Genomic DNA, 25,045 nt, shown 5'->3' on the forward strand with positions numbered 1-25,045 from the left:
CTTTTTTGCACAGTTACATTTACAAAATGAATCATCCAGATTCCCTCAGCAGTCCTTTGAATACTACAGGACATCTCTAAAGGGCTAAAAAGACTTCCAAAATCGTTTATAGGGAAGGTAATCCACAGCTCAGCTGTGGCAGTTTTTTTGTACCTGTTAAAAAAAGTCTGTCGTTTTTTTGATCTGTTTTTTGCATTAAGGGGTTAATCATCCATTTGCAAGTGGGTGCAATGCTCTGTGAACTTATTACATATACTGTAAAAATTTTGTTTGATTTACTGCCTTTTTACAATGTTTTTCAAATGCTGACAAAATTTGTTTCTCTTAAAGGCACAGTAACGTTTTTTATATTTGCTTGTTAACTTGATTTAAAGTGTTTTCCAAGCTTACTAGTCTCATTATTAGTCTGTTCTAACATGTCTGACATAGAGGAAGCTCTGTGTTCATTATGTTTAAAAGCCATGGTGGAACCCCATTTTAGAATGTGTACCAGATGTACTGATTTCATGTTAAACAATAAAGATCATTTTTTGTCTTTAAAAGCATTATCACCAGAGGATTCTGTCGAGGGGGAAGTTATGCCGACTAACTCTCCCCACGTGTCAGACCCTTTGACTCCCGCTTTAGGGACTCACGCTCAAATGGAGCCAAGTGGTTCAAGGGCGCCCATAGCGTTTATTTTATCAGAGGTTTCTGTCGAGGGGGAAGTTATGCCGTCTAACTCTCCCTACGTGTCAGACTCTTCGACTCCCGCTCCAGGGATTCACGCTCAAATGGCGCCTAGTACATCAAGGGCGCTTATATCGTTTATTTTACAAGACATGGCGAAAGTTATGAATAATACTCTGGAAGCGGTATTAGTCAGACTACCTGAAATTAAAGGAAAGAGAGATAGCTCTGGGGATAGATGCAGAGCATACAGATGTGTCAAGAACCATGTCTGTTACTGCCTCACTATATGCAGTGGGTCATATTTGTGATTCAGGGGAGATGATTTAACCTGATTCCGATATTTCTATATTTAAAATTTATGCTTAAGATCCTCCACTTGTTGCTCAGGGAGATTTTAGCAGCTCTGAATGACTGGTTTACAATTACAGTGCTAGAAATTGTGTAGACTGAATAGATACTATACAGTGCCGGTGTGTACTGATGTTTCTTTCAATACCTAAAGAGGTTTACAGAAATTATTAATAAGGAATGGGATAGACCAGGTGTGCCGTTCTCTTCCCCTCCTATTTTTAGAAATCTGTTTCTAACAGATGCCACCACACGGGAACTTATGGCAGACGGTCCCTAAGGTGGAGAGAAGAGTTTCTACTCTAGCTAAACGTATCACTAGCCCTGTCGAGGACAGTTGTGCTTTTTTAGAAAATGTTTATTCAACAAGGTTTTATCCTGTAGCCCCTTGCATGCATTGCTTTTGTCACTGCTGCTGCGGCGTTCTGGTTTGAGTCTCTGGTTGAGGCTTTACAGGTAGCGACTCCATTGAATGAATACTTGACAAGCTTAGAGCACTTAAGCTAGCCAATTCCTTTTTTTCTGATGCCTTGTTTTCTTTTGACTAAACTAACGGCTAAGAATTCTGTTTTTACTATGCTGGCGCGCACAGCGCTAGGGCTTATATTATGGTCAGCTGTCGTGACTTTAATAAATAAGCTACTTAACTCCCTTTCAAGGGGATTATTACTAATATCACTGGAGGAAAAGGTAATGCCCTTCCTCAGGAACAAAAAAGTCTAATTTTCGAAACTCCAAGACGGTCTGTTGACAACCAGACCTGGAACAAAGATAAGCAGGCCAAGGAGCCTGCTGCTGCCTCTAAGACAGAAGGTAGAACGGCTCCCTATCCGGTAACGGACCCTGTAGGGGGCAGACTTTCATCTTTCGCCCAGACGTGGACGTGAGAGAGAGGCCCAGGATCCCTGGGCATTGGAAATTATATCCCAGAGATATCTTCTGGATTTCAAAGCTTCCCCCAAAGAAGGGGAGATTTCACCTTTCACAATTATCTGCAAACCAGATAAAGAAAGAGGCATTCTTACACTGTGTACGAGACCCATCCAGTTCCAGGGGAGGAACAGGGATAGAGTTTTTACTCAAATCTGTTTGTGGTTCCCAAGGAGAGGGAACCTTCAAATCTATTTTGGATTTAAAGATCTTAAACAAATTCCTCAGAATTCCATCATTTAAGTTGGAAACTATTCGTACCATCTTAACTATGATCCAGGAGAGTCACTAGAGGGCTACAATGGATTTGAAGGATGCTTATCCTCACATTACGATGCAGAAAGATTACCATCGGTTTTTCAGGTTGCCTTTTTAAACAGGCATTACCAGTTTTGTAGTTCTTTCCTTTAGGGTTAACTACAGCCCCAAGAATCTTTATAGAGGTTCTGGGGTCGCTTTGGCGGTCCTTAGGCCGCGGGGCATAGAAGTGGCCCCTTACTTAGACGACATCATGATACAGGCGTCAAACATCCAAGTTGCCAAGTCTCATACGGACGTAGTACTGGCATTTCTGAGATCGCATGGGTGGAAAAGTGAACAGGAAGAGTTCTCTATCCCCAATCTCAAGGGTTTCCCTCCTAGGGATTCTGATAGATTTTGTAGAAATGAAAATTTACCTGACTGAGTCCAGGTTGTCAAAGTTTCTAAATTTCTGTTGTGTTCTTCATTCCATCCGCGCCCTTTGGTGGCTCAGTATATGAATGTAATTGACTTAATGGTAGCGGCAAGGGACATAGTACCGTTTGCACGCCTTCATTTCAGACCGCTGCAACTATGCAGACTCAGTCAGAGGAACGGGGATTACACAGATTTGTTCTCCTGTTAAATCTGGACCAAGAGACCAGAGATTCTCTTCTCTGGGGACTATCTCGGGTCCATCTGTCCAAGGGTATGACTTTCCGCAGGTCAGATGGGACAATTGTTACAACAGATGCCAGCCTTTAGGTTGGGATACAGTCTGGAACTCCCTGAAGGCTCAGGGATAGTGGACTCAGGAGGAGACCCTCCTTCTAAGGTATATTCTGGAACTGGGAGCGGTATTCCATGCTTTTCAGACTTGGCCTCAGTTAGCAACTCTGAGGTACATCATTTTTCAGTCGGACAATATCACGACTGTGGCTTACATCATCCATCAAGGGGGAACATAGTTTCCTAGCGATGTTAGTAGTCTTAAAATAATTCACTGGACAGAGACTCTCTCTTGTCTGTCAGCTATCCATATCCCAGGTGTTGAGAACTGGGAGGCGGATTTTCTAAGTCGTCAGACTTTTCATCTGGAGGAGTGGGATTCCCTCCGGAGGTGTTTACACAAGATCAAGCAGGAGAGTGCTTTGGTGTTTTTGGCAGCGCCTGCGTGGCCACGCAGGACCTGGTATACAGATCTGATGGACATGTCATCCTTTCCACCACGGTCTCTGTTTCTGAGACAGGACCCTCTACCTCAGGGTCTTTTCAACCATCTAAATATAACTAATCTGAGATGGACTGCCTGGAGACTGAACACTTGATGTTATCAAAGCATGACTTCTCCGAGTCAGTCATTGATACCTTAATACAGGCATGAAATCCTGTCTCTAGGAAAATTAACATAGATATGGTGTAAATATCTTATTGTTATGAATCCAAGGGTTACTCATGGAGTAAATTCGGGATTCCAAGGATATTATCTTTTCTCCACGATGATTTTGAGAAAAGGGTTGTCAGCTAGTTCCTTAAAAGGACAGATTTCTACTCTGTCTATTCTTTTGCACAAGCGTCTGGCAGGTATTCTAGATGTTCAGGCATTTGGTCAGGCTTTGGTTAGAACCAAGCCTGTGTTTAAAACTGTTGCTCCGCCATGGAGCTTAAACCTGGTTCTTAAGGTTCTTCAAGGAGTTCCGTTTGAATCTTTTTCATTTCATAGATATCAAACTTTTATCTTGGAAAGTTCCTTTTTGGTAGCTATTTCCTCGGCTCGTAGAGTCTCCGAGTTATCTCAGTTACAATGTAATTCTCCTTATCTGGTCCTCCGTACGGATAAGGTGGTCCTGTGTACCAACCTGGGTTTTTACCCAAGGTGGTATCTAACAAGAATATCACTCAAGAAATTGTTGTTCCATTCTTGTACCCTTATCCTTCTTCAAAGAAGGAACGTCTATTACACAATTTGGACGTGGTTCGTCCTTTAAAGTTTTACTTACAAGCTACTACAGATCTTCATCAAACATTCACCTTGTTTGTTGTCTATTCTGGTCAGAGGAGAGGTCAAAGACTTCAGCAACCTCTCTGTCTTTTGGTTTTAAAAAAAGCACAATTCATTTAGCTTAGGAGACTGCTGGACAGCAGCCTCCTGAAGGGATTACAGCTCATTCTACTAGAGCTATGGTTTTCACTTGGGCCTTTTTAAAAATGAGGCTTCTGTTGAACAGATTTACAAGACGGAGTCTTGGTCTGCGTTTTATACTTTTTCAAATTTAACAAATTTGATTCTTTGCTTCTTCGGAGGCTATTTTTGGGAGAAAGGGTTTTTATAGGCAGCGGTAACTTCCGTTTAAGTACCTGCCTTGTCCCTCCCATCATCCGTGTACTTTAGCTTTGGTATTGGTACCCCATAAGTAATGGATGATCCGTGGACTGGATACACTTAACAAGAGAAAACATAATTTATACTTACCTGATAAATTTATTTCTCTTGTAGTGTATCCAGTCCATGGCCCGCCCTGTCCTTTTAAGGCAGGTAATTTTTTCATTTAAACTACAGTCACCACTGCACCCTATGGTTTTTCCTTTCTCTGCATGTTTTCGGTCGAATGACTGGATATGGCAGTTAGGGGAGGAGCTATATAGCAACTCTGCTATGGGTGATCTCTTGCAACTTCCTGTTGGGAAGGAGAATATCCCATAAGTAATGGATGATCCGTGGACTGGATACACTACAAGAGAAATAAATTTATCAGGTAAGTATAAATTATGTTTTTTAAATTTCCACACCCCTCTGTGTGTATGTATGTATATATACATATATATGTATGAATATATATATTTGTATGTATGTGTGTATGTATGTATGTATGTATGTGTATATATATATATATATATATATATATATATATATATATATATATATATATACACACACAGTGGATATAAAAAGTCTACACACCCCTGTTAAAATGGCAGGTTTCTGTGATGCAAAAAAATAAGACAAAGATAAATCATTTCAGTACTTTTTCTACCTTTTAATGTGACCTATAAACTACACAACTCAATTGAAAAACATGCTGAAATATTTAAGGTGGAGGGAAGTAAACAAAATAAAATAAAATAATGTGGCTGCATAAGGGGATGTAGCTGTGTTCAGAATTAAGCAATCACATTCAAAACCATGTTAAATAAGAGTCGTCACACACCTGCCATAATTGAAAGTGCCTCTGATTAACCCTGAATAAAGTTCAGCTGTTCTAGTTGGTATTTCCTGACATTTTCTTAGTCGTGCCCTACACAAAAGCCATGGTCCGCAGAGAGCTTCCAAAGCATCAGAGGGATCTCATTGTTAAAAGGTATCAGTCAGGAGAAGGGTACAAAAGAATTTCCAAGGCATTAGATATACCATGGAACACAGTGAAGACAGTCATCATCAAGTGGAGAACATATGGCACAACAATGACATTACCAAGAACTGGATGTCCCTCCAAAATTGATGAAAATACGAGAAGAAAACTGGTCTGGGAGGCTACCAAGAGGCCTACAGCAACATTAAAGGAGCTACAGGAATATCTGGCAAGTACTGGCTGTGTAGTACATGTGACAACAATCTCCCGTATTCTTCATATGTTTGGGCTTTGGGGTAGACAGCAAGACGGAAGCCTTTTCTTACAAAGATAAACATCCAAGCCCAGCTAAATTTAGCAAAAACACACCTGAAGTCTCACAAAAGCATGTGAGAAAAGGTGTTATGGTCTGATGAAACCAAGGTTGAACATTTTTGCAATAATTCCAAAAGATATGTTTGGCGCAAAAACAACACTGCATATCACCAAACACCATACCCACTGTGAAGCATGGTGGTGGTAGCATCATGCTTTGGGTCTGTTTTTCTTCAGCTGGAACTGGGGCCTTATTCAAGGTAGAGGGAATTATGAACAGTTCCAAATACCAGTCAATATTGGCACAAAATCTTCAGGCCATTGGGAATGGTTTTATTTTTCAGCATAACGATCTCAAGCATACTGCTAATGCAGTGAAATCCTATTTGGAGAGAAAAACAGCTTATAAAGCACTGACAGTCATGGACTGGCCTCCTCAGAGTCCAGACCTGAATATATTATAGAGGCAAATGAAAGACAATCTAAAGAAGAACTTTGGGAAGTGCTGAAAGAAGCCTGGTATAATATACCAGAAGATTACTTCAGAAAACTTCAGGACAGTCTCCCCAAAAGAGTTCAAGATGTGTTTAGTGCCAAGGGAGGTCACACTAAATACTAACTTTTGACTGCAGATGCCATTTTGTTCTGAATATTGTATTGTATATATTGTACATATTAACTATATTTTCTGTTTGTATCTTAATAAAGAGACCGGAAAATAAATATGGATGGTCATTAAATCTTTGCTAGAACAACAAATCTAATGGTGGCCTAAGATTTTTGCACAGTACTATGTATGTATGTATGTGTGTGTATATATATATATATATATATATATATATATCTATATCTCTATCTTTCATGTAATTAGCAAGAGTCCATGAGCTAGTGACATATGGGATATACATTCCTACCAGGAGGGGCAAAGTTTCCCAAACGTCAAAATGCCTACAAATACACCCCTCACCACACCCACAAATCAGTTTTACAAACTTTGCCTCCTATGGAGGTGGTGAAGTAAGTTTGTGCTAGATTCTACGTTGATATGCGCTCCGCAGCAGGTTGGAGCCCGGTTTTCCTCTCAGCGTGCAGTGAATGTCAGAGGGATGTGAGGAGAGTATTGCCTATTTGAATTCAATGATCTCCTTCTACGGGGTCTATTTCATAGGTTCTCTGTTATCGGTCGTAGAGATTCATCTCTTACCTCCCTTTTCAGATCGACGATATACTCTTATATATACCATTACCTCTACTTATTCTCGTTTCAGTACTGGTTTGGCTTTCTACTACATGTAGATGAGTGTCCTGGGGTAATTAAGTCTTATTTTCTGTGACACTCTAAGCTATGGTTGGGCACTTTTATATAAAGTTCTAAATATATGAATTCAAACATTTATTTGCCTTGACTCAGGATGTTCAACGTTCCTTATTTCAGACAGTCAGTTTCATATTTGGGATAATGCATATGAATAAATCAATTTTTTTCTTACCTTAAAATTTGACTTTTTCCCTGTGGGCTGTTAGGCTCGCGGGGGCTGAAAATGCTTCATTTTATTGCGTCATTCTTGGCGCTGACTTTTTTTTTTTTCTGTTTCCGGCGTCATACGTGTCGCCGGAAGTTGCGTCATTTGACGTTTTTTTGTGCCAAAAGTGTCGGCGTTCCGGATGTGGCGTCATTTTTGGCGCCAAAAGCATTTAGGCGCCAAATAATGTGGGCGTCTTTTTTTGGCGCTAAAAAATATGGACGTCACTATTGTCTCCACATTATTTAAGTCTCATTATTTATTGCTTCTGGTTGCTAGAAGCTTGTTCACTGGCATTTTTCCCCATTCCTGAAACTGTCATTTAAGGAATTTGATCAATTTTGCTTTATATGTTGTTTTTTCTATTACATATTGCAAGATGTCCCAGATTGACACTGAGTCAGAAGATACTTCTGGAAAAACGCTGCCTGGTGCTGGATCTACCAAAGTTAAGTGTATCTGCTGTAAACTTGTGGTATCTGTTCCTCCAGCTGTTGTTTGTAATGAATGTCATGACAAACTTGTTAATGCAGATAATATTTCCTTTAGTAATGTTACATTACCTGTTGCTGTTCCGTCAACATCTAATACTCAGAGTGTTCCTGTTAACATAAGAGATTTTGTTTCTAAATCCATTAAGAAGGCTATGTCTGTTATTCCTCCTTCTAGTAAACGTAAAAGGTCTTTTAAAACTTCTCATTTTTCAGATGAATTTTTAAATGAACATCATCATTCTGATTCTGATAATGGTTCCTCTGGTTCAGAGGATTCTGTCTCAGAGGTTGATGCTGATAAATCTTCATATTTATTCAAAATGGAATTTATTCGTTCTTTACTTAAAGAAGTCCTAATTGCATTAGAAATAGAGGATTCTGGTCCTCTTGATACTAAATCTAAACGTTTAAATAAGGTTTTTAAATCTCCTGTAGTTATTCCAGAAGTTTTTCCTGTCCCTGATGCTATTTCTGAAGTAATCTCCAGAGAATGGAATAATTTGGGTAATTCATTTACTCCTTCTAAACGTTTTAAGCAATTATATCCTGTGCCATCTGACAGATTAGAATTTTGGGACAAAATCCCTAAGGTTGATGGGGCTGTCTCTACTCTTGCTAAACGTACTACTATTCCTACGGCAGATAGTACTTCCTTTGAGGATCCTTTAGATAGGAAGATTGAATCCTTTCTAAGAAAAGCTTACTTATGTTCAGGTAATCTTCTTAGACCTGCTATATCTTTAGCGGATGTTGCTGCAGCTTCAACTTTTTGGTTAGAAGCTTTAGCGCAACAAGTAACAGATCATAATTCTCATAGCATTGTTAATCTTCTTCAACATGCTAATAACTTTATTTGTGATGCCATCTTTGATATCATTAGAGTTGATGTCAGGTATATGTCTCTAGCTATTTTAGCTAGAAGAGCTATATGGCTTAAAACTTGGAATGCTGATATGTCTTCTAAGTCAACTTTGCTTTCCCTTTTAATAAATTATTTGGTTCTCAGTTGGATTCTATTATCTCAACTGTTACTGGAGGGAAAGGAACTTTTTTACCACAGGATAAAAAATCTAAAGGTAAATTTTGGTCTAATAATCGTTTTCGTTCCTTTCGTCACAATAAAGAACAAAAGCCTGATCCTTCACCCACAGGAGCGGTATCAGTTTGGAAACCATCTCCAGTCTGGAATAAATCCAAGCCTTTTAGAAAACCAAAGCCAGCTCCCAAGTCCACATGAAGGTGCGGCCCTCATTCCAGCCCAGCTGGTAGGGGGCAGATTACGATTTTTCAAAGAAATTTGGATCAATTCAATTCACAATCTTTGGATTCAAAACATTGTTTCAGAAGGGTACAGAATTGGCTTCAAGATAAGGCCTCCTGCAAAGAGATTTTTTTCTTTCCCGTGTCCCAGTAAATCCAGCGAAGGCTCAAGCATTTCTGAAATGTGTTTCAGATCTAGAGTTGGCTGGACTAATTATGCCAGTTCCAGTTCTGGAACAGGGGCTGGGGTTTTATTCAAATCTCTTCATTGTACCAAAGAAGGAGAATTCCTTCAGACCAGTTCTGGATCTAAAAATATTGAATCGTTATGTAAGGATACCAACATTCAAAATGGTAACTATAAGGACTATCCTGCCTTTTGTTCAGCAAGGGCATTATATGTCCACAATAGATTTACAGGATGCATATCTGCATATTCCGATTCATCCAGATCACTATCAGTTTCTGAGATTCTCTTTCCTAGACAAGCATTACCAGTTTGTGGCTCTGCCGTTTGGCCTAGCAACAGCTCCAAGAATTTTTACAAAGGTTCTCGGTGCCCTTCTGTCTGTAATCAGAGAACAGGGTATTGTGGTATTTCCTTATTTGGACGATATCTTGGTACTTGCTCAGTCTTCACATTTAGCAGAATCTCATATGAATCGACTTGTGTTGTTTCTTCAAGATCATGGTTGGAGGATCAATTTACCGAAAAGTTCATTGATTCCTCAGACAAGGGTAACCTTTTAAGGTTTCCAGATAGATTCAGTGTCCATGACTCTCTCTGACAGACAAGAGACGTCTAAAATTGATCTCAGCTTGTCAGAACCTTCAATCACAATCATTCCCTTCGGTAGCCTTATGCATGGAAATTCTAGGTCTTATGACTGCTGCATCGGACGCGATCTCCTTTGCTCGTTTTCACATGCGACCTCTTCAGCTCTGTATGCTGAACCAGTGGTGCAGGGATTACACAAAGATATCTCAATTGATATCTTTAAAACCGATTGTACGACACTCTCTGACGTGGTGGACAGATCACCATCGTTTAGTTCAGGGGGCTTCTTTTGTTCTTCCGACCTGGACTGTAATTTCAACAGATGCAAGTCTGACAGGTTGGGGAGCTGTTTGGGGGTCCCTGACAGCACAAGGAGTTTGGGAATCTCAGGAGGTGAGATTCCCAATCAATATTTTGGAACTCCGTGCAATTTTCAGAGCTCTTCAGTCATGGCCTCTTCTAAAGAGAGAATCGTTCATTTGTTTTCAGACAGACAATGTCACAACTGTGGCATACATCAATCATCAAGGAGGGACTCGCAGTCCTCTGGCTATGAAAGAAGTATCTAGAATACTGGTATGGGCGGAATCCAGCTCCTGTCTAGTTTCTGCGGTTCATATCCCAGGTATAGACAATTGGGAAGCGGATTATCTCAGTCGCCAAACGTTACATCCGGGCGAATGGTCTCTTCACCCAGAGGTATTTCTTCAGATTGTTCAAATGTGGGGACTTCCAGAAATAGATCTGATGGCTTCTCATCTAAACAAGAAACTTCCCAGGTATTTGTCCAGATCCAGGGATCCTTAAGCGGAAGCAGTGGATGCATTGTCACTTCCTTGGAAGTATCATCCTGCCTATATCTTTCCGCCTCTAGTTCTTCTTCCAAGAGTAATCTCAAAGATTCGGAAGGAATGCTCGTTTGTTCTGCTGGTGGCTCCAGCATGGCCTCACAGGTTTTGGTATGCGGATCTTGTCAGGATGGCCTCTTGCCAACCGTGGACTCTTCCGTTAAGACCAGACCTTCTGTCGCAAGGTCCTTTTTTCCATCAGGATCTCAAATCCTTAAATTTAAAGGTATGGAGATTGAACGCTTGATTCTTAGTCAAAGAGGTTTCTCTGACTCTGTGATTAATACTATGTTACAGGCTCGTAAATCTGTATCTAGGAAGATATATTATAGAGTCTGGAAGACTTACATTTCTTGGTGTCTTTCTCATCATTTTTCCTGGCATTCTTTTAGAATTCCGAGAATTTTACAGTTTCTTCCGGATGGTTTGGATAAAGGTTTGCCTGCAAGTTCCTTGAAAGGACAAATCTCTGCTCTTTCTGTTCTTTTTCACAGAAAGATTGCTATTCTTCCTGATATTCATTGTTTTGTACAAGCTTTGGTTCGTATAAAACCTGTCATTAAGTCAATTTCTCCTCCTTGGAGTTTGAATTTGGTTCTGGGGGCTCTTCAAGCTCCTCCGTTTGAACCTATGCATTCATTGGACATTAAATTACTTTCTTGGAAAGTTTTGTTTCTTTTGGCCATCTCTTCTGCTAGAAGAGTTTCTGAATTATCTGCTCTTACTTGTGAGTCTCCTTTTCTGATTTTTCATCAGGATAAGGCGGTGTTGCGAACTTCTTTTAAATTTTTACCTAAGGTTGTGAATTCTAACAACATTAGTAGAGAAATTGTGGTTCCTTCATTATGTCCTAATCCTAAGAATTCTAAGGAGAGATCATTGCATTCTTTGGATGTAGTTAGAGCTTTGAAATATTATGTTGAAGCTACTAAGAATTTCCGAAAGACTTCTAGTCTATTTGTTATCTTTTCCGGTTCTAGGAAAGGTCAGAAGGCCTCTGCCATTTCTTTGGCATCTTGGTTGAAATCTTTTAATTCATCATGCTTATGTCGAGTCGGGTAAAACTCCGCCTCAAAGGATTACAGCTCATTCTACTAGGTCAGTTTCTACTTCCTGGGCGTTTAGGAATGAAGCTTCGGTTGATCAGATTTTCAAAGCAGCAACTTGGTCTTCTTTGCATACTTTTACTAAATTCTACCATTTTGATGTGTTTTCTTCTTCTGAAGCAGTTTTTGGTAGAAAAGTACTTCAGGCAGCAGTTTCAGTTTGATTCTTCTGCTTATAATTTCAGTTTTTTTCATTATAAGATTTAAACTTTATTTCGGGTGTGGATTATTTTCAGCGGAATTGGCTGTCTTTATTTTATCCCTCCCTCTCTAGTGACTCTTGCGTGGAAGATCCACATCTTGGGTAGTCATTATCCCATACGTCACTAGCTCATGGACTCTTGCTAATTACATGAAAGAAAACATAATTTATGTAAGAACTTACCTGATAAATTCATTTCTTTCATATTAGCAAGAGTCCATGAGGCCCACCCTTTTTGTGGTGGTTATGATTTTTTTGTATAAAGCACAATTATTCCAATTCCTTATTTTTTATGCTTTCGCACTTTTTTCTTATCACCCCACTTCTTGGCTATGCGTTAAACTGATTTGTGGGTGTGGTGATGGGGTGTATTTGTAGGCATTTTGAGGTTTGGGAAACTTTGCCCCTCCTGGTAGGAATGTATATCCCATACGTCACTAGCTCATGGACTCTTGCTAATATGAAAGAAATTAATTTATCAGGTAAGTTCTTACATAAATTATGTTATCTTATGAATAGACCGGTCCGGTCGCCAATGGCGAGTAAATATTCTTGCGGGCAAGTAAAATTTTTAAGCTACCAGCCCGAACGGCGACCTGACATTTTAAGTGGGATATAAGAAGCAATAAAAAAAAAAGTCAAATTGCCTTCCACATATGCGTACATACGGGAATGGAGGGAAGAAAGAGGAGGTTTTTCTCCTGTTAAGTGTAGTCAGTCCATGGGTCATCCATTACTTATGGGATTATATCTCCTCCCCAACAGGAAGTGCAAGAGGATCACCCAAGCAGAGCTGCTACATAGCTCCTCCCCTCTACGTCATACCCAGTCATTCTCTTGCACCTAACTAAAGATAGGACGTGTGAGAGGACTGTGGTGTGTTAAACTTAGTTTTTATTTCTTCAATCAAAAGTTTGTTATTTTAAACGGCACCGGAGTGTGTTGTTTCTTCTCAGGCAGCATTAGAAGAAGAATCTACCTGAGTTTGTCTATGATCTTAGCGGTCGTAACTAAGATCCACTTGCTGTTCTCGGCCATTCTGAGGAGTGAGGTAACTTCAGAACAGGGGATAGCACGCAGGGCCCACCTGCAAGGAGGTATGTGCAGTAATTTATTTTCTAAGGAATGGAATTGACTGAGAAAATACTGCTAATACCGATGTAATGTAAGTGCAGCCTTAAATGCAGTAGTAGCGACTGGTATCAGGCTGATATGTATGTATGTATACTCTGAGGTATTTCTGGGGAATGGAATTTCACTAAGAAAATACTGTCTATATTAAAGTAATTTTTGAGCCTGCACTGTAGTGAAAGCGACTAGCAGCAGGCTTATTAATAACACTTCATAATTTTCAATTTTAAAACGTTTACTGGCATGTTAATCGTTTTTTCTGAGGTACTTGGTGATAAAACTTTATGGGCATGATTTTTACCACATGGCTGTCGTTTGTTTCTGAATAAAAACAGTTTACTAAGCTTCCCCACTGTTGTAATATGAGTGGGAGGGGCCGATTTTAGCGCTTTATTGCGCAGTAAAAATTTAGTCACAGTCTTCCTATTTCTTCCTCCATGATCCAGGACGTCTCTACAGAGCCCAGGGGTCTCCAAAACTAGTTTTGAGGGAGGTAATCAGTCACTGCAGACCTGTGACAGTGTGTTTGACTGTGATAAAAAAAAAAAAAACGTTTATTATTTCAACTGTTATCCGTTTTGGGTATTAAGGGGTTAATCATCCTTTTGCTTGTGGGTGCAATCCTCTGCTAACTTTATACATTTTCTGTTAAAATTTGGTTGTTTTAACATATTTGGTTCATTGTTAATTCAACTGTCACATTTTTTTGTTTCTTAAAGGCGCAGTAGCGTTTTTTATATAGCTTGTAAATTTATTTAAAAGTTTTTTTCCAAGCTTGCTAGTGTTATTGCTAGTCTGTTTAAACATGTCTGACACAGATGAAGCTGTTTGTTCACTATGTTTAAATGCCAATGTGGAGCCCAATAGAAATTTGTGCACTCAATGTATAGATGTTACTTTGAATAAAAGTCAAACTTTATATGTGAAAAAAATATCACCAGACAACGAGGGGGAAGTTATGCCGACTAACTCTCCTCACGTGTCAGTACCTTCGCCTCCCGCTCAGGAGGTGCGTGATATTGTGGCGCCAAGTACATCAGGGCGGCCCATACAAATCACTTTGCAAGACATGGCTAATGTTATGACTGAAGTACTATCTAAATTGCCAGAATTAAGAGGTAAACGCGATCACTCTGGAGTAAGAACAGAGTGCGCTGATAATAATAGAGCCATGTCTGATACTGCGTCACAATTTGCAGAACATGAGGACGGAGAGCTTCATTCTGTGGGTGACGGATCTGATCCAAGTAAACTGGATTCAGACATTTCAAATTTTAAATTTAAGCTTGAGAACCTCCGTGTATTACTAGGGGAGGTATTAGCGGCTCTGAATGATTGTAACACGGTTGCAATTCCAGAGAAAGTATGTAGGCTGGATAAATATTTTGCGGTACCGGCGTGTACTGACGTTTTTCCTATACCTAAAAGGCTTACAGAAATTGTTAACAAGGAGTGGGATAGACCCGGTGTGCCTTTTTCACCCCCTCCTATATTTAGAAAAATGTTTCCAATAGACGCCACCACACGGGACCTATGGCAGACGGTCCCTAAGGTGGAGGGAGCAGTTTCTACTCTGGCTAAGCGCACCACTATCCCGGTGGAGGATAGCTGTGCTTTTTAAGATCCAATGGATAAAAAGTTAGAGGGTTACCTTAAGAAAATGTTTGTTCAGCAAGGTTTTATATTACAACCCCTTGCATGCATTGCGCCTGTCACTGCTGCGGCGGCATTCTGGTTTGAGTCTCTGGAAGAGACCCTTAGCACAGCTCCATTGGATGAGATTATGAACAAGCTTAAAGTCCTTAAGCTAGCTAATTCATTTATTTCTGATGCCGTAGTACACTTAACCAAACTTACGGCTAAGAACTCCGGATTCGCCATTCAAGCGCGTAGAGCGCTGTGGCTTAAATCCTGGTCAGCTGATGTGACTTCTAAATCTAAATTGCTTAATATTCCTTTCAAAGGGCAGACATTATTCGGGCCCGGTTTGAAAGAAATTATCGCTGACATTACTGGGGGTAAGGGCCATGCCCTGCCTCAAGACAGGGCCAAATCAAGGGCTAAACAGTCTAATTTTCGTGCCTTTCGTAACTTCAAGGCAGGAGCAGCATCAACTTCCTCCGCTCCAAGACAGGAAGGAACTGTTGCTCGCTACAGACAGGGCTGGAAACCTAACCAGTCCTGGAACAAGGGCAAGCAGGCCAGAAAACCTGCTGCTGCCCCTAAGACAGCATGAAGTGAGGGCCCCCGATCCGGAAACGGATCTAGTGGGGGGCAGACTTTCTCTCTTCGCCCAGGCTTGGGCAAGAGATGTCCAGGATCCCTGGGCGTTGGAGATCATATCTCAGGGATATCTTCTGGACTTCAAAGCTTCTCCTCCACAAGGGAGATTTCATCTTTCAAGGTTATCAGCAAACCGGATAAAGAAAGAGGCGTTTCTACGCTGTGTACAAGACCTCTTACTAATGGGAGTGATCCACCCAGTTCCGCGGTCGGAACACGGGCAAGGATTCTATTCAAATCTGTTTGTGGTTCCCAAAAAAGAGGGAACCTTCAGACCAATCTTGGACTTAAAGATCCTAAACAAATTCCTAAGAGTTCCATCGTTCAAAATGGAAACTATTCGAACCATATTACCCATGATCCAAGAGGGTCAGTACATGACCACAGTGGATTTAAAGGATGCCTACCTTCACATACCGATTCACAAGGATCATTACCGGTATCTAAGATTTGCCTTCCTAAACAGGCATTACCAGTTTGTAGCTCTTCCCTTCGGGTTAGCTACGGCTCCAAGAATCTTTACAAAGGTTCTGGGCTCTCTTCTGGCGGTACTAAGACCGCGAGGCATAGCGGTAGCTCCGTACCTAGACGACATTCTGATACAAGCGTCAAGTTTCCAAACTGCCAAGTCTCATACAGAGTTAGTTCTGGCATTTCTAAGGTTGCATGGGTGGAAGGTGAACGTAGAAAAGAGTTCTCTATTGCCACTCACAAGAGTTCCCTTCTTAGGGACTCTTATTGATTCGGTAGAAATTAAAATTTACCTGACGGAGGACAGGTTATCAAAACTTCTAAATGCTTGCCGTGTCCTTCATTCCATTCAACACCCGTCAGTGGCTCAGTGCATGGAGGTAATCGGCTTAATGGTAGCGGCAATGGACATAGTACCTTTTGCGCGCCTGCATCTCAGACCGCTGCAATTGTGCATGCTAAGTCAGTGGAATGGGGATTACTCAGATTTGTCCCCTCTGCTAAATCTGGATCAAAAGACCAGAGATTCTCTTCTATGGTGGCTTTCTCGGCCACATCTGTCCAAGGGGATGCCCTTCCGCAGACCAGATTGGGCGATTGTAACAACAGACGCCAGCCTTCTAGGTTGGGGCGCAGTCTGGAATTCTCTGAAGGCTCAGGGATCATGGACTCAGGAGGAGAGACTCCTTCCAATAAACATTCTGGAATTAAGAGCAATTTTCAATGCTCTTCTGGCTTGGCCTCAGTTAGCAACTCTGAGGTTCATCAGGTTTCAGTCGGACAACATCACGACTGTGGCTTACATCAACCATCAAGGAGGAACAAGGAGTTCCCTAGCGATGATGGAAGTCTCAAAGATAATTCGCTGGGCAGAGTCTCACTCTTGCCACCTGTCAGCGATCCACATCCCAGGCGTGGAGAACTGGGAGGCGGATTTTCTAAGTCGCCAAACCTTTCATCCGGGGGAGTGGGAACTTCATCCAGAGGTGTTTGCCCAACTGCTTCATCATTGGGGCAAACCAGATCTGGATCTCATGGCGTCTCGCCAGAACGCCAAGCTTCCTTGTTACGGATCCAGGTCCAGGGACCCGGGAGCGGTACTGATAGATGCTCTGACAGCACCTTGGGTCTTCAACATGGCTTATGTGTTTCCACCTTTCCCGATGCTTCCTCGATTGATTGCCAGGATCAAACAGGAGAGAGCATCAGTGATTCTAATAGCGCCTGCGTGGCCACGCAGGACCTGGTATGCAGATCTAGTGGACATGTCGTCCTGTCCACCATGGTCTCTGCCTCTGAGACAGGACCTTCTGATTCAGGGTCCTTTCAAACATCCAAATCTAATTTCTCTGAGGCTGACTGCATGGAGATTGAACGCTTGATTCTATCAAAGCGGGGATTCTCGGAGTCAGTGATTGATACCTTAATACAGGCTAGGAAACCTGTTACCAGGAAAATTTACCATAAAATATGGCGTAAATACTTATATTGGTGCGAATCCAAGAGTTACTCATGGAGTAAGGTTAGGATTCCTAGGATATTGTCTTTTCTACAAGAAGGTTTAGAAAACGGGTTATCTGCTAGTTCGTTAAAGGGACAGATTTCAGCTCTGTCTATCCTTTTACACAAACGTCTGGCAGAAGTTCCAGACGTTCAGGCTTTGGCTAGGATTAAGCCTGTGTTTAAGACTGTTGCTCCGCCGTGGAGCTTAAACTTAGTTCTTAACGTTCTGCAAGGTGTTCCGTTTGAACCCCTTCATTCCATCGATATCAAGCTGTTATCTTGGAAAGTTCTGTTTTTAATGGCTATTTCCTCGGCTCGAAGAGTCTCTGAGTTATCGGCCTTACATTGTGATTCTCCTTATCTGATTTTTCATTCAGACAAGGTAGTTCTGCGTACTAAACCTGGGTTCTTACCTAAGGTAGTCACTAACAAGAATATCAATCAAGAGATTGTTGTTCCATCATTGTGCCCTAACCCTTCTTCAAAGAAGGAACGACTTCTGCACAATCTGGACGTCGTCCGTGCCCTGAAATTTTATTTGCAGGCAACTAAAGATTTTCGTCAAACTTCTTCCCTGTTTGTCGTTTATTCTGGACAGAGGAGAGGTCAAAAAGCTTCGGCTACCTCTCTCTCTTTTTGGCTTCGTAGCATAATACGTTTAGCCTATGAGACTGCTGGACAGCAGCCTCCTGAAAGGATTACAGCTCATTCTACTAGAGCTTTGGCTTCCACTTGGGCCTTTAAGAATGAGGCCTCTGTTGAACAGATTTGCAAGGCTGCAACTTGGTCTTCACTTCACACTTTTTCAAAATTTTACAAATTTGACACTTTTGCTTCTTCGGAGGCTGTTTTTGGGAGAAAGGTTCTACAGGCAGTGGTTCCTTCCGTGTAAAGATCCTGCCTGTCCCTCCCGTCATCCGTGTACTTTTAGCTTTGGTATTGGTATCCCATAAGTAATGGATGACCCGTGGACTGACTACACTTAACAGGAGTAAATATAATATATGCTTACTTGATAAATTCATTTCTCCTGTAGTGTAGTCAGTCCACGGCCCGCCCTGTTTTTTACGGCAGGTCTAAATTTTAATTAAACTCCAGTCACCACTGCACCTTATAGTTTCTCCTTTCTCGTATGGTTTCGGTCGAATGACTGGATATGACGTAGAGGGGAGGAGCTATGTAGCAGCTCTGCTTGGGTGATCCTCTTGCACTTCCTGTTGGGGAGGAGATATAATCCCATAAGTAATGGATGACCCGTGGACTGACTACACTACAGGAGAAATGAATTTATCAGGTAAGCATACATTATATTTTTTCTGTTAAATGCATTCAAAGACCTCCCCTTATCTCCATGGCTCTTGGTCTCATCCTTGTCAGTTGCTACTTCCCACCCCTAAGGTTGTATGCGCAGGAAGAAATCCTGCTAGAGTGGTGAGTGTTTATTCTCTGTGTGTGTATGAATGAAGTATGGGTTAAAGTGACTATATAGTTATGGTAGGCAGCTTGCTCATGTACATTATGCTGAAGTACTCCAGGGTCCTCTGCAGTACTTCAGCTCAATGTACACGAGCAAGCTGCCTACCATAACAATATAGAGCAGTGCACAATTTTCCTGGACGCTATTGATGCTCCAAAAACTGACTTTACCAATTCGTAGAGAACATACCATCTCCATGCACCCAGTCAAATCTGCTAGCGCGGCACTGACAGTCACGCTAGTAGTTGAAAGGCAGCCGGGCAGAAAGGGGGGGGGGGAAAAGTATTTTTAACATGCTCGTTATGTCACTGTCCAGCTAAATGCAGTACCACTCAAAGCGCTATAGGGTGGCAGCATTAAATATAATTAATAAATCGTAACCCCACATATGCTGAAGTAAATAAAAAAGCTCAATTTATATCTTTTTTTTCCCTTAGGAAAATAAGTCAAGACGGTACATACAGTTTCTCAAAGATAATATCCCTGTTTTTTCTACCTGGTGATAGAAAAATATTTTCTAAAGTTCAAGCCTTTTTATTAATGCTCAAGTCCCAAGTAGTAAGCAGCTTGCAAAGCATTCAAATTGGGACCTCTGTGATGAGATTACAATAACACTATTTATATTGCCCTTTTAAATAAGATATATACACACTAGATGCAGATATGCACGGGCGACTAAAGTTTCTTGCGGGCTGGTAAGTTTTATGATTTAATCGCCCAATGGGTGAGGGGAGTATTTGGGTATTCATAGGCCCTGATATATATATATATATATATATATATATATATATATATATATATATATATATATATATATATATATATATAATTTTTTTTTTTTTTTTTTCTCCACTTGCTTATGAGGAACATCTTCTGCAAGCGCTATTAGAACATACCCTATTCTATCTCTCTCTCTCTAAATATATATATGTATATATCACACAGAGAAAGTCCAGCACTCACTCACAAGCTCTCAGCTAAGATTTAAAAGCAAAAATGGAAAGGTTAGTTACCACATTTGGCCAAATGGGACAAGCCCAGGTACCACAACAAGGTCCTTTCCAATACCTGGGACCCTAAGACAGCCACACAATGCAAGCTCTCAAATCCAAACAAACTGGGAACAAGGGAATGGTGCACAGGCTTATGTAATCACCCTAGACATATACAAAACACGGGGACTGCACACTCCTACTGGACCGGGTACACGTCCCATGACCCTGTAACATGCTCAGCCCTGGGTGCTCATGGGCACTAGGGTGATTACATAAGTCTGTGCACCCTTCCCTTGTTCCTAGTTTGTTTGGATTTGAGAGCTTGCATTGTGTGGCTGTTTTAGGGTCCCAGGTATTGGAAAGGACCTTGACGAGGTACCTGGGCTTGTCCCATTTGGCCAGATGCGGTAACTAACCTTTCCATTTTTGCTTTTAAATCTTAGCTGAGAGCTTGTAAGTGAGTGCTCGACTTTCTCTGTGTGTTGAATTAATTTGTTTTGTAATTTCCCTATAGTTCTTGCACCCGGACCTGTCTGGGGTTATCTGCCTGTGACTCTGGGGACAGCACAGCTTTCTGTGAGTGCCCGTGAGCACCCAGGGCTGAGCATATTACAGGGTCATGGGATGTGTACCCGGTCCGGTATGAGAGTGCAGTCCCCTTCCGTGTTTTGTTTATGTCTAGGGTGATTACATAAGCCTGTGCACCCTTCCCTTGTTCCCAGTTTGTTTGGATTTGAGAGCTTGCATTGTGTGGCTGTTTTAGGGTCCCAGGTATTGGAAAGGACCTTGTTGTGGTACCTGGGCTTGTCCCATTTGGCCAAATGCGGTAACTAACCTTTCCATTTTTGCTTTTAAATCTTAGCTGAGAGCTTGTAAGTGAGTGCTGGACTTACTCTGTGTGTTGTATTAATTTGTTTTGTAATTTCCCTATGGTTCTTGCACACAGACCTGTCTGGGGTTAACTGCCTGTGACTCTGGGGACAGCACAGCTTCCTGTGAGTGCCCGTGAGCACCCAGGGCTGAGCATGTTGCAGGGTCATGGGATGTGTACCCGTTCCGGTATGAGAGTGCAGTCCCCTTCCGTGTTTTGTATGTATGTGTGTATATATAAAACACGGAAGGGAACTGCACTCTCATACCAGACCGGGTACACATCCCATGACCCTACAACATGCTCAGCCCTGGGTGCCACTGGGCCAAATGGGACAAGCCCAGGTACCTCGTCAAGGTCCTTTCCAATACCTGGGACCCTAAAACAGCCACACAATGCAAGCTTTCAAATCCAGACAAACTGGGAACAAGGGAAGGGTGCACAGGCATATGTAATCACCCTAGACATATACAAAACACGGAAGGGAACTGCACTCTCATACTGGACCGGGTACACATCCCATGACCCTGCAACATGCTCAGCCCTGGGTGCCACTGGCACTCACAGGAAGCTGTGCTGTCCCCAGAGTCACAGGCAGTCAACCCCAGACAGGTCTGGGTGCAAGAACCAGCTTGTAAGTGAGTTCTGGGTTTTCTCTGTGTGTTTTATATATATATATATATATATATATATATATATATATATATATATATATATATATATACTGTATGTATGTATGTGTGTGTGTATATATATATATATATATATATATATATATATATATATATATATATATATATATATATATATATATATATATATATATATATATATATATATATATATATATATATATATATATATATATATATATATATATATATATATATAACCGAATGAAGAGCACTCTCACTTCAAATCCAACTGCCAGGGTGCAAATAGATACCTTTTAAACAATGGAATGCACTCACTGGTCTTTTTAAACAAACGTGCTTTAATGTATCGTTTCGGGGACCGTATCCCCTTCCTCAGACGTCTGTACATATTGTTACTAATACATCTGAAACTGTACAAATAAATAAACACATAAATCAGCTAACAACTTTAATTAAAGTAGGACATGGGATGTTAGATGCGCCTATCCTACTCGATATCAGCTAATAAATCTAATCTATCTAAGAGGCCTCCCTAAATAAATGGAGTCTTTCTACACTTGTGTAGCTATTGCTGCTACTTTTAATTTGGGCTTTACATCCTATAGCATGCTATATTATTAAACTGTTAGCTTGAACAATATGCTGTAGGTTTACTTATTGTGACTCATTCCTTGCTACTTTTGTGTCCATTGCCCTGCTTAATATTTAGATGTGGCCTTGACAAAATATACACACATATACATATATATTTGTATATGAATATATATGTGTTCATTGGCACCCAGGAAACAAACCAATTCACCCATATAAGTCATGATAATATTGAAAATGTATTAATAATGTATTAATAGTGTATTGTCAGTGGGAAAGTGGGAGCTACTGTGTATAAAAAAAAAATAGTCAGTTACTGATTTTGTGCGTTGCTACTTGAAATAGTATATGAGGTTGCCCCAAGGCAGAACATAGTGATGTGAGATATCATCGGAGAAAATGCAGCACGTCTGCAGAAAGAACAGGACACATGCAGGAATTTGTAGTGCTGCTCCACATTAGACAGTTCTCTTCAAACAGAGCTGTGCTCTGGTTGCACTGTGCATCCAGGGCAAAGTGCTGTTTGAAGTGAGCAGTCAAATATGCAGTAGCGCTGCAAAGCAGCAGCACATTGCTTGTTGACTGACTCTCAGAGATTTCCCAGTCTGTTTATTCTAAATCTAAGAGCATTTAAAATTTCTTTTTTTTTTTTCTATGCAGCTAATTTGCAATGCAATTTTTAACTACTGCTCTATATATAAATCATTAAAAATTGCTTTATTCTTCAGTTAACCAACACATTGCAATTGATCTGGTGCTTTAGTGTAACTGTCTAATTTAAAATTTTATTTTATTTAAAAATGACCTGCAGAAAAATTTTCACTAAAGAAAATCTCATCGCAGAAAGTAAAGAAAAGTTCTGCCTCTGGGTGAGGTTGTGTACCTGATGGAATAGTCTACTAGAATACACCACCTTTTACTCCCAGTAATTTATAATGTCATATGCACTGTTAAAGCCTTTTGGGATCCTGGTCTCTAAAGTAAAGATCCAATAGGCCTCCCGTTTATGTACCAATTTAGTCAAATCTCCACCTCTTTTGGGGAGTCTTGCTTGCTCTATGACCATCCAGTTAAATGTTAAGTTATTATTATTGTGTTCCAGGATATGTGTGTGTGTATATATATATATATATAATGTGTATATGTGTGTGTGTATGTATATGTGTGTGTGTGTATATATATATATATGTCTGTGTGTGTGTATGTGTATGTATGTATGTATATATATATATATATATATATATATATATATATATATATATATATATATATATATATAAAATCTTCAGCATTAGCAATTTTGAAATGCATGCAATGGGTCCCTCATTCTGTCAATTCTTTTGTGAATTTCAGTGTCTGTAGATTATGGAGAGATTGTGCACAACGCAAGATGAAAAACAGACAGAGGGTGACTTGGATCTCCTGCTCCCAAACCATTGTTTGCAAAAGACAGTATCATTCATTTGTTGAGGTGGTCAAAGAAGAGATAGAGGTCAGTGACCCTTTACCATCAGGATGTTGTAATTCTATCAGTGAAACAATATTTATTTGGTAAAGACACAACGTCTTGTAGTTTTCTGCAAGTATGCTAATATAAAATAATACTACGAAGTACTTTTTTGCTTTGTCATCCTTTAGATATAACGTTATTTATATTGTGAAAAGGGATGTTAGTTCGATATCCCTTCTTAAAGGGACAGTAAACCTTAAAATTAATGTTATATAATTCTGCACATAGTGCAGAATTATATAACATTATTTAGGTGCTATAGCCATAAAAGCATTTTTTCCTTTTATATTTTTCTAAAATACGGCGCTTTTACAGACCCGCTCTCTGCTGAGCGGGTCTGTAATATTCAGTCAGCGCATCGGGCCAGCTGTATAGTCACAGCCCGGCCCGACCGCGCCATAAGACTAAGTGCAGCTCGCTCCTGAGAGCGGGTCTGTAAAAGCGCCGTATTTTAGCAAAATATAAAAGGAAAAAATGCTTTTATGGCTATAGCACCTAAATAATGTTATATAATTCTGCTCTATGTGCAGAATTATATAACATTATTTTTAAGGTTTACTGTCCCTTTAATGTATGTAAGAGGAGAAATGAAAGTTTAAGGGACAGTCTACTCCAGAATTTGTTTTGTTTAAAAAGATAGATAATCCCTTTATTACCCATTCCCCAGTTTTGCATAACCAACATGGTTATATTGATATACTTTTTACCTCTGTAAGGCCTAGATTTGGAGTTTGGCGGTAGAAGGGCTGTTAACGCTCCGCGGGTTTTTTTCTGGCCGCACCATAAATTTAACTCTGGTATCGAGAGTTCAAACAAATGCTGCGTTAGGCTCCAAAAAAGGAGCGTAGAGCATTTTTACCGCAAATGCAACTCTCGATACCAGAGTTGCTTACGGACGCGGCCAGCCTCAAAAACGTGCTCGTGCACGATTCCCCCATAGGAAACAATGGGGCTGTTTGAGCTGAAAAAAAACCTAACACCTGCAAAAAAGCAGCGTTCAGCTCCTAACGCAGCCCCATTGTTTCCTATGGGGAAACACTTCCTACGTCTGCACCTAACACTCTAACATGTACCCCGAGTCTAAACACCCCTAACCTTACACTTATTAACCCCTATTCTGCCGCCCCCGCTATCGCTGACCCCTGCATATTTTTTTTAACCCCTAATCTGCCGCTCCGTAAACCGCCGCAACCTACGTTATCCCTATGTACCCCTAATCTGCTGCCCTAACATCGCCGACCCCTATATTATATTTATTAACCCCTAATCTGCCCCCCTCAACGTCGCCGACACCTGCCTACACTTATTAACCCCTAATCTGCCGAGCGGACCTGAGCGCTACTATAATAAAGTTATTAACCCCTAATCCGCCTCACTAACCCTATCATAAATAGTATTAACCCCTAATCTGCCCTCCCTAACATCGCCGACACCTACCTTCAATTATTAACCCCTAATCTGCCGAGCGGACCTCACCGCTATTCTAATAAA

At 40.7% G+C, this 25,045-nt stretch overlaps 1 protein-coding gene across 1 annotated transcript in view; it reads left to right on the forward strand.

Annotated features, from left to right (window-relative positions):
• The window catches only part of FBXO22 (F-box protein 22), a 126,718-nt gene that overhangs the window by 39,580 nt on the left and 62,093 nt on the right, over positions 1-25,045 (forward strand). The window contains exon 3 of the mRNA XM_053719294.1: positions 23,398-23,536. Coding sequence (XP_053575269.1) covers positions 23,398-23,536 — 139 coding nt within the window. The remainder of the gene's footprint in view (positions 1-23,397; positions 23,537-25,045) is intronic.

Source organism: Bombina bombina, chromosome 6 (assembly GCF_027579735.1).
Source record: "Bombina bombina isolate aBomBom1 chromosome 6, aBomBom1.pri, whole genome shotgun sequence".
Classification (NCBI taxonomy): Eukaryota; Metazoa; Chordata; class Amphibia; order Anura; family Bombinatoridae; genus Bombina; species Bombina bombina.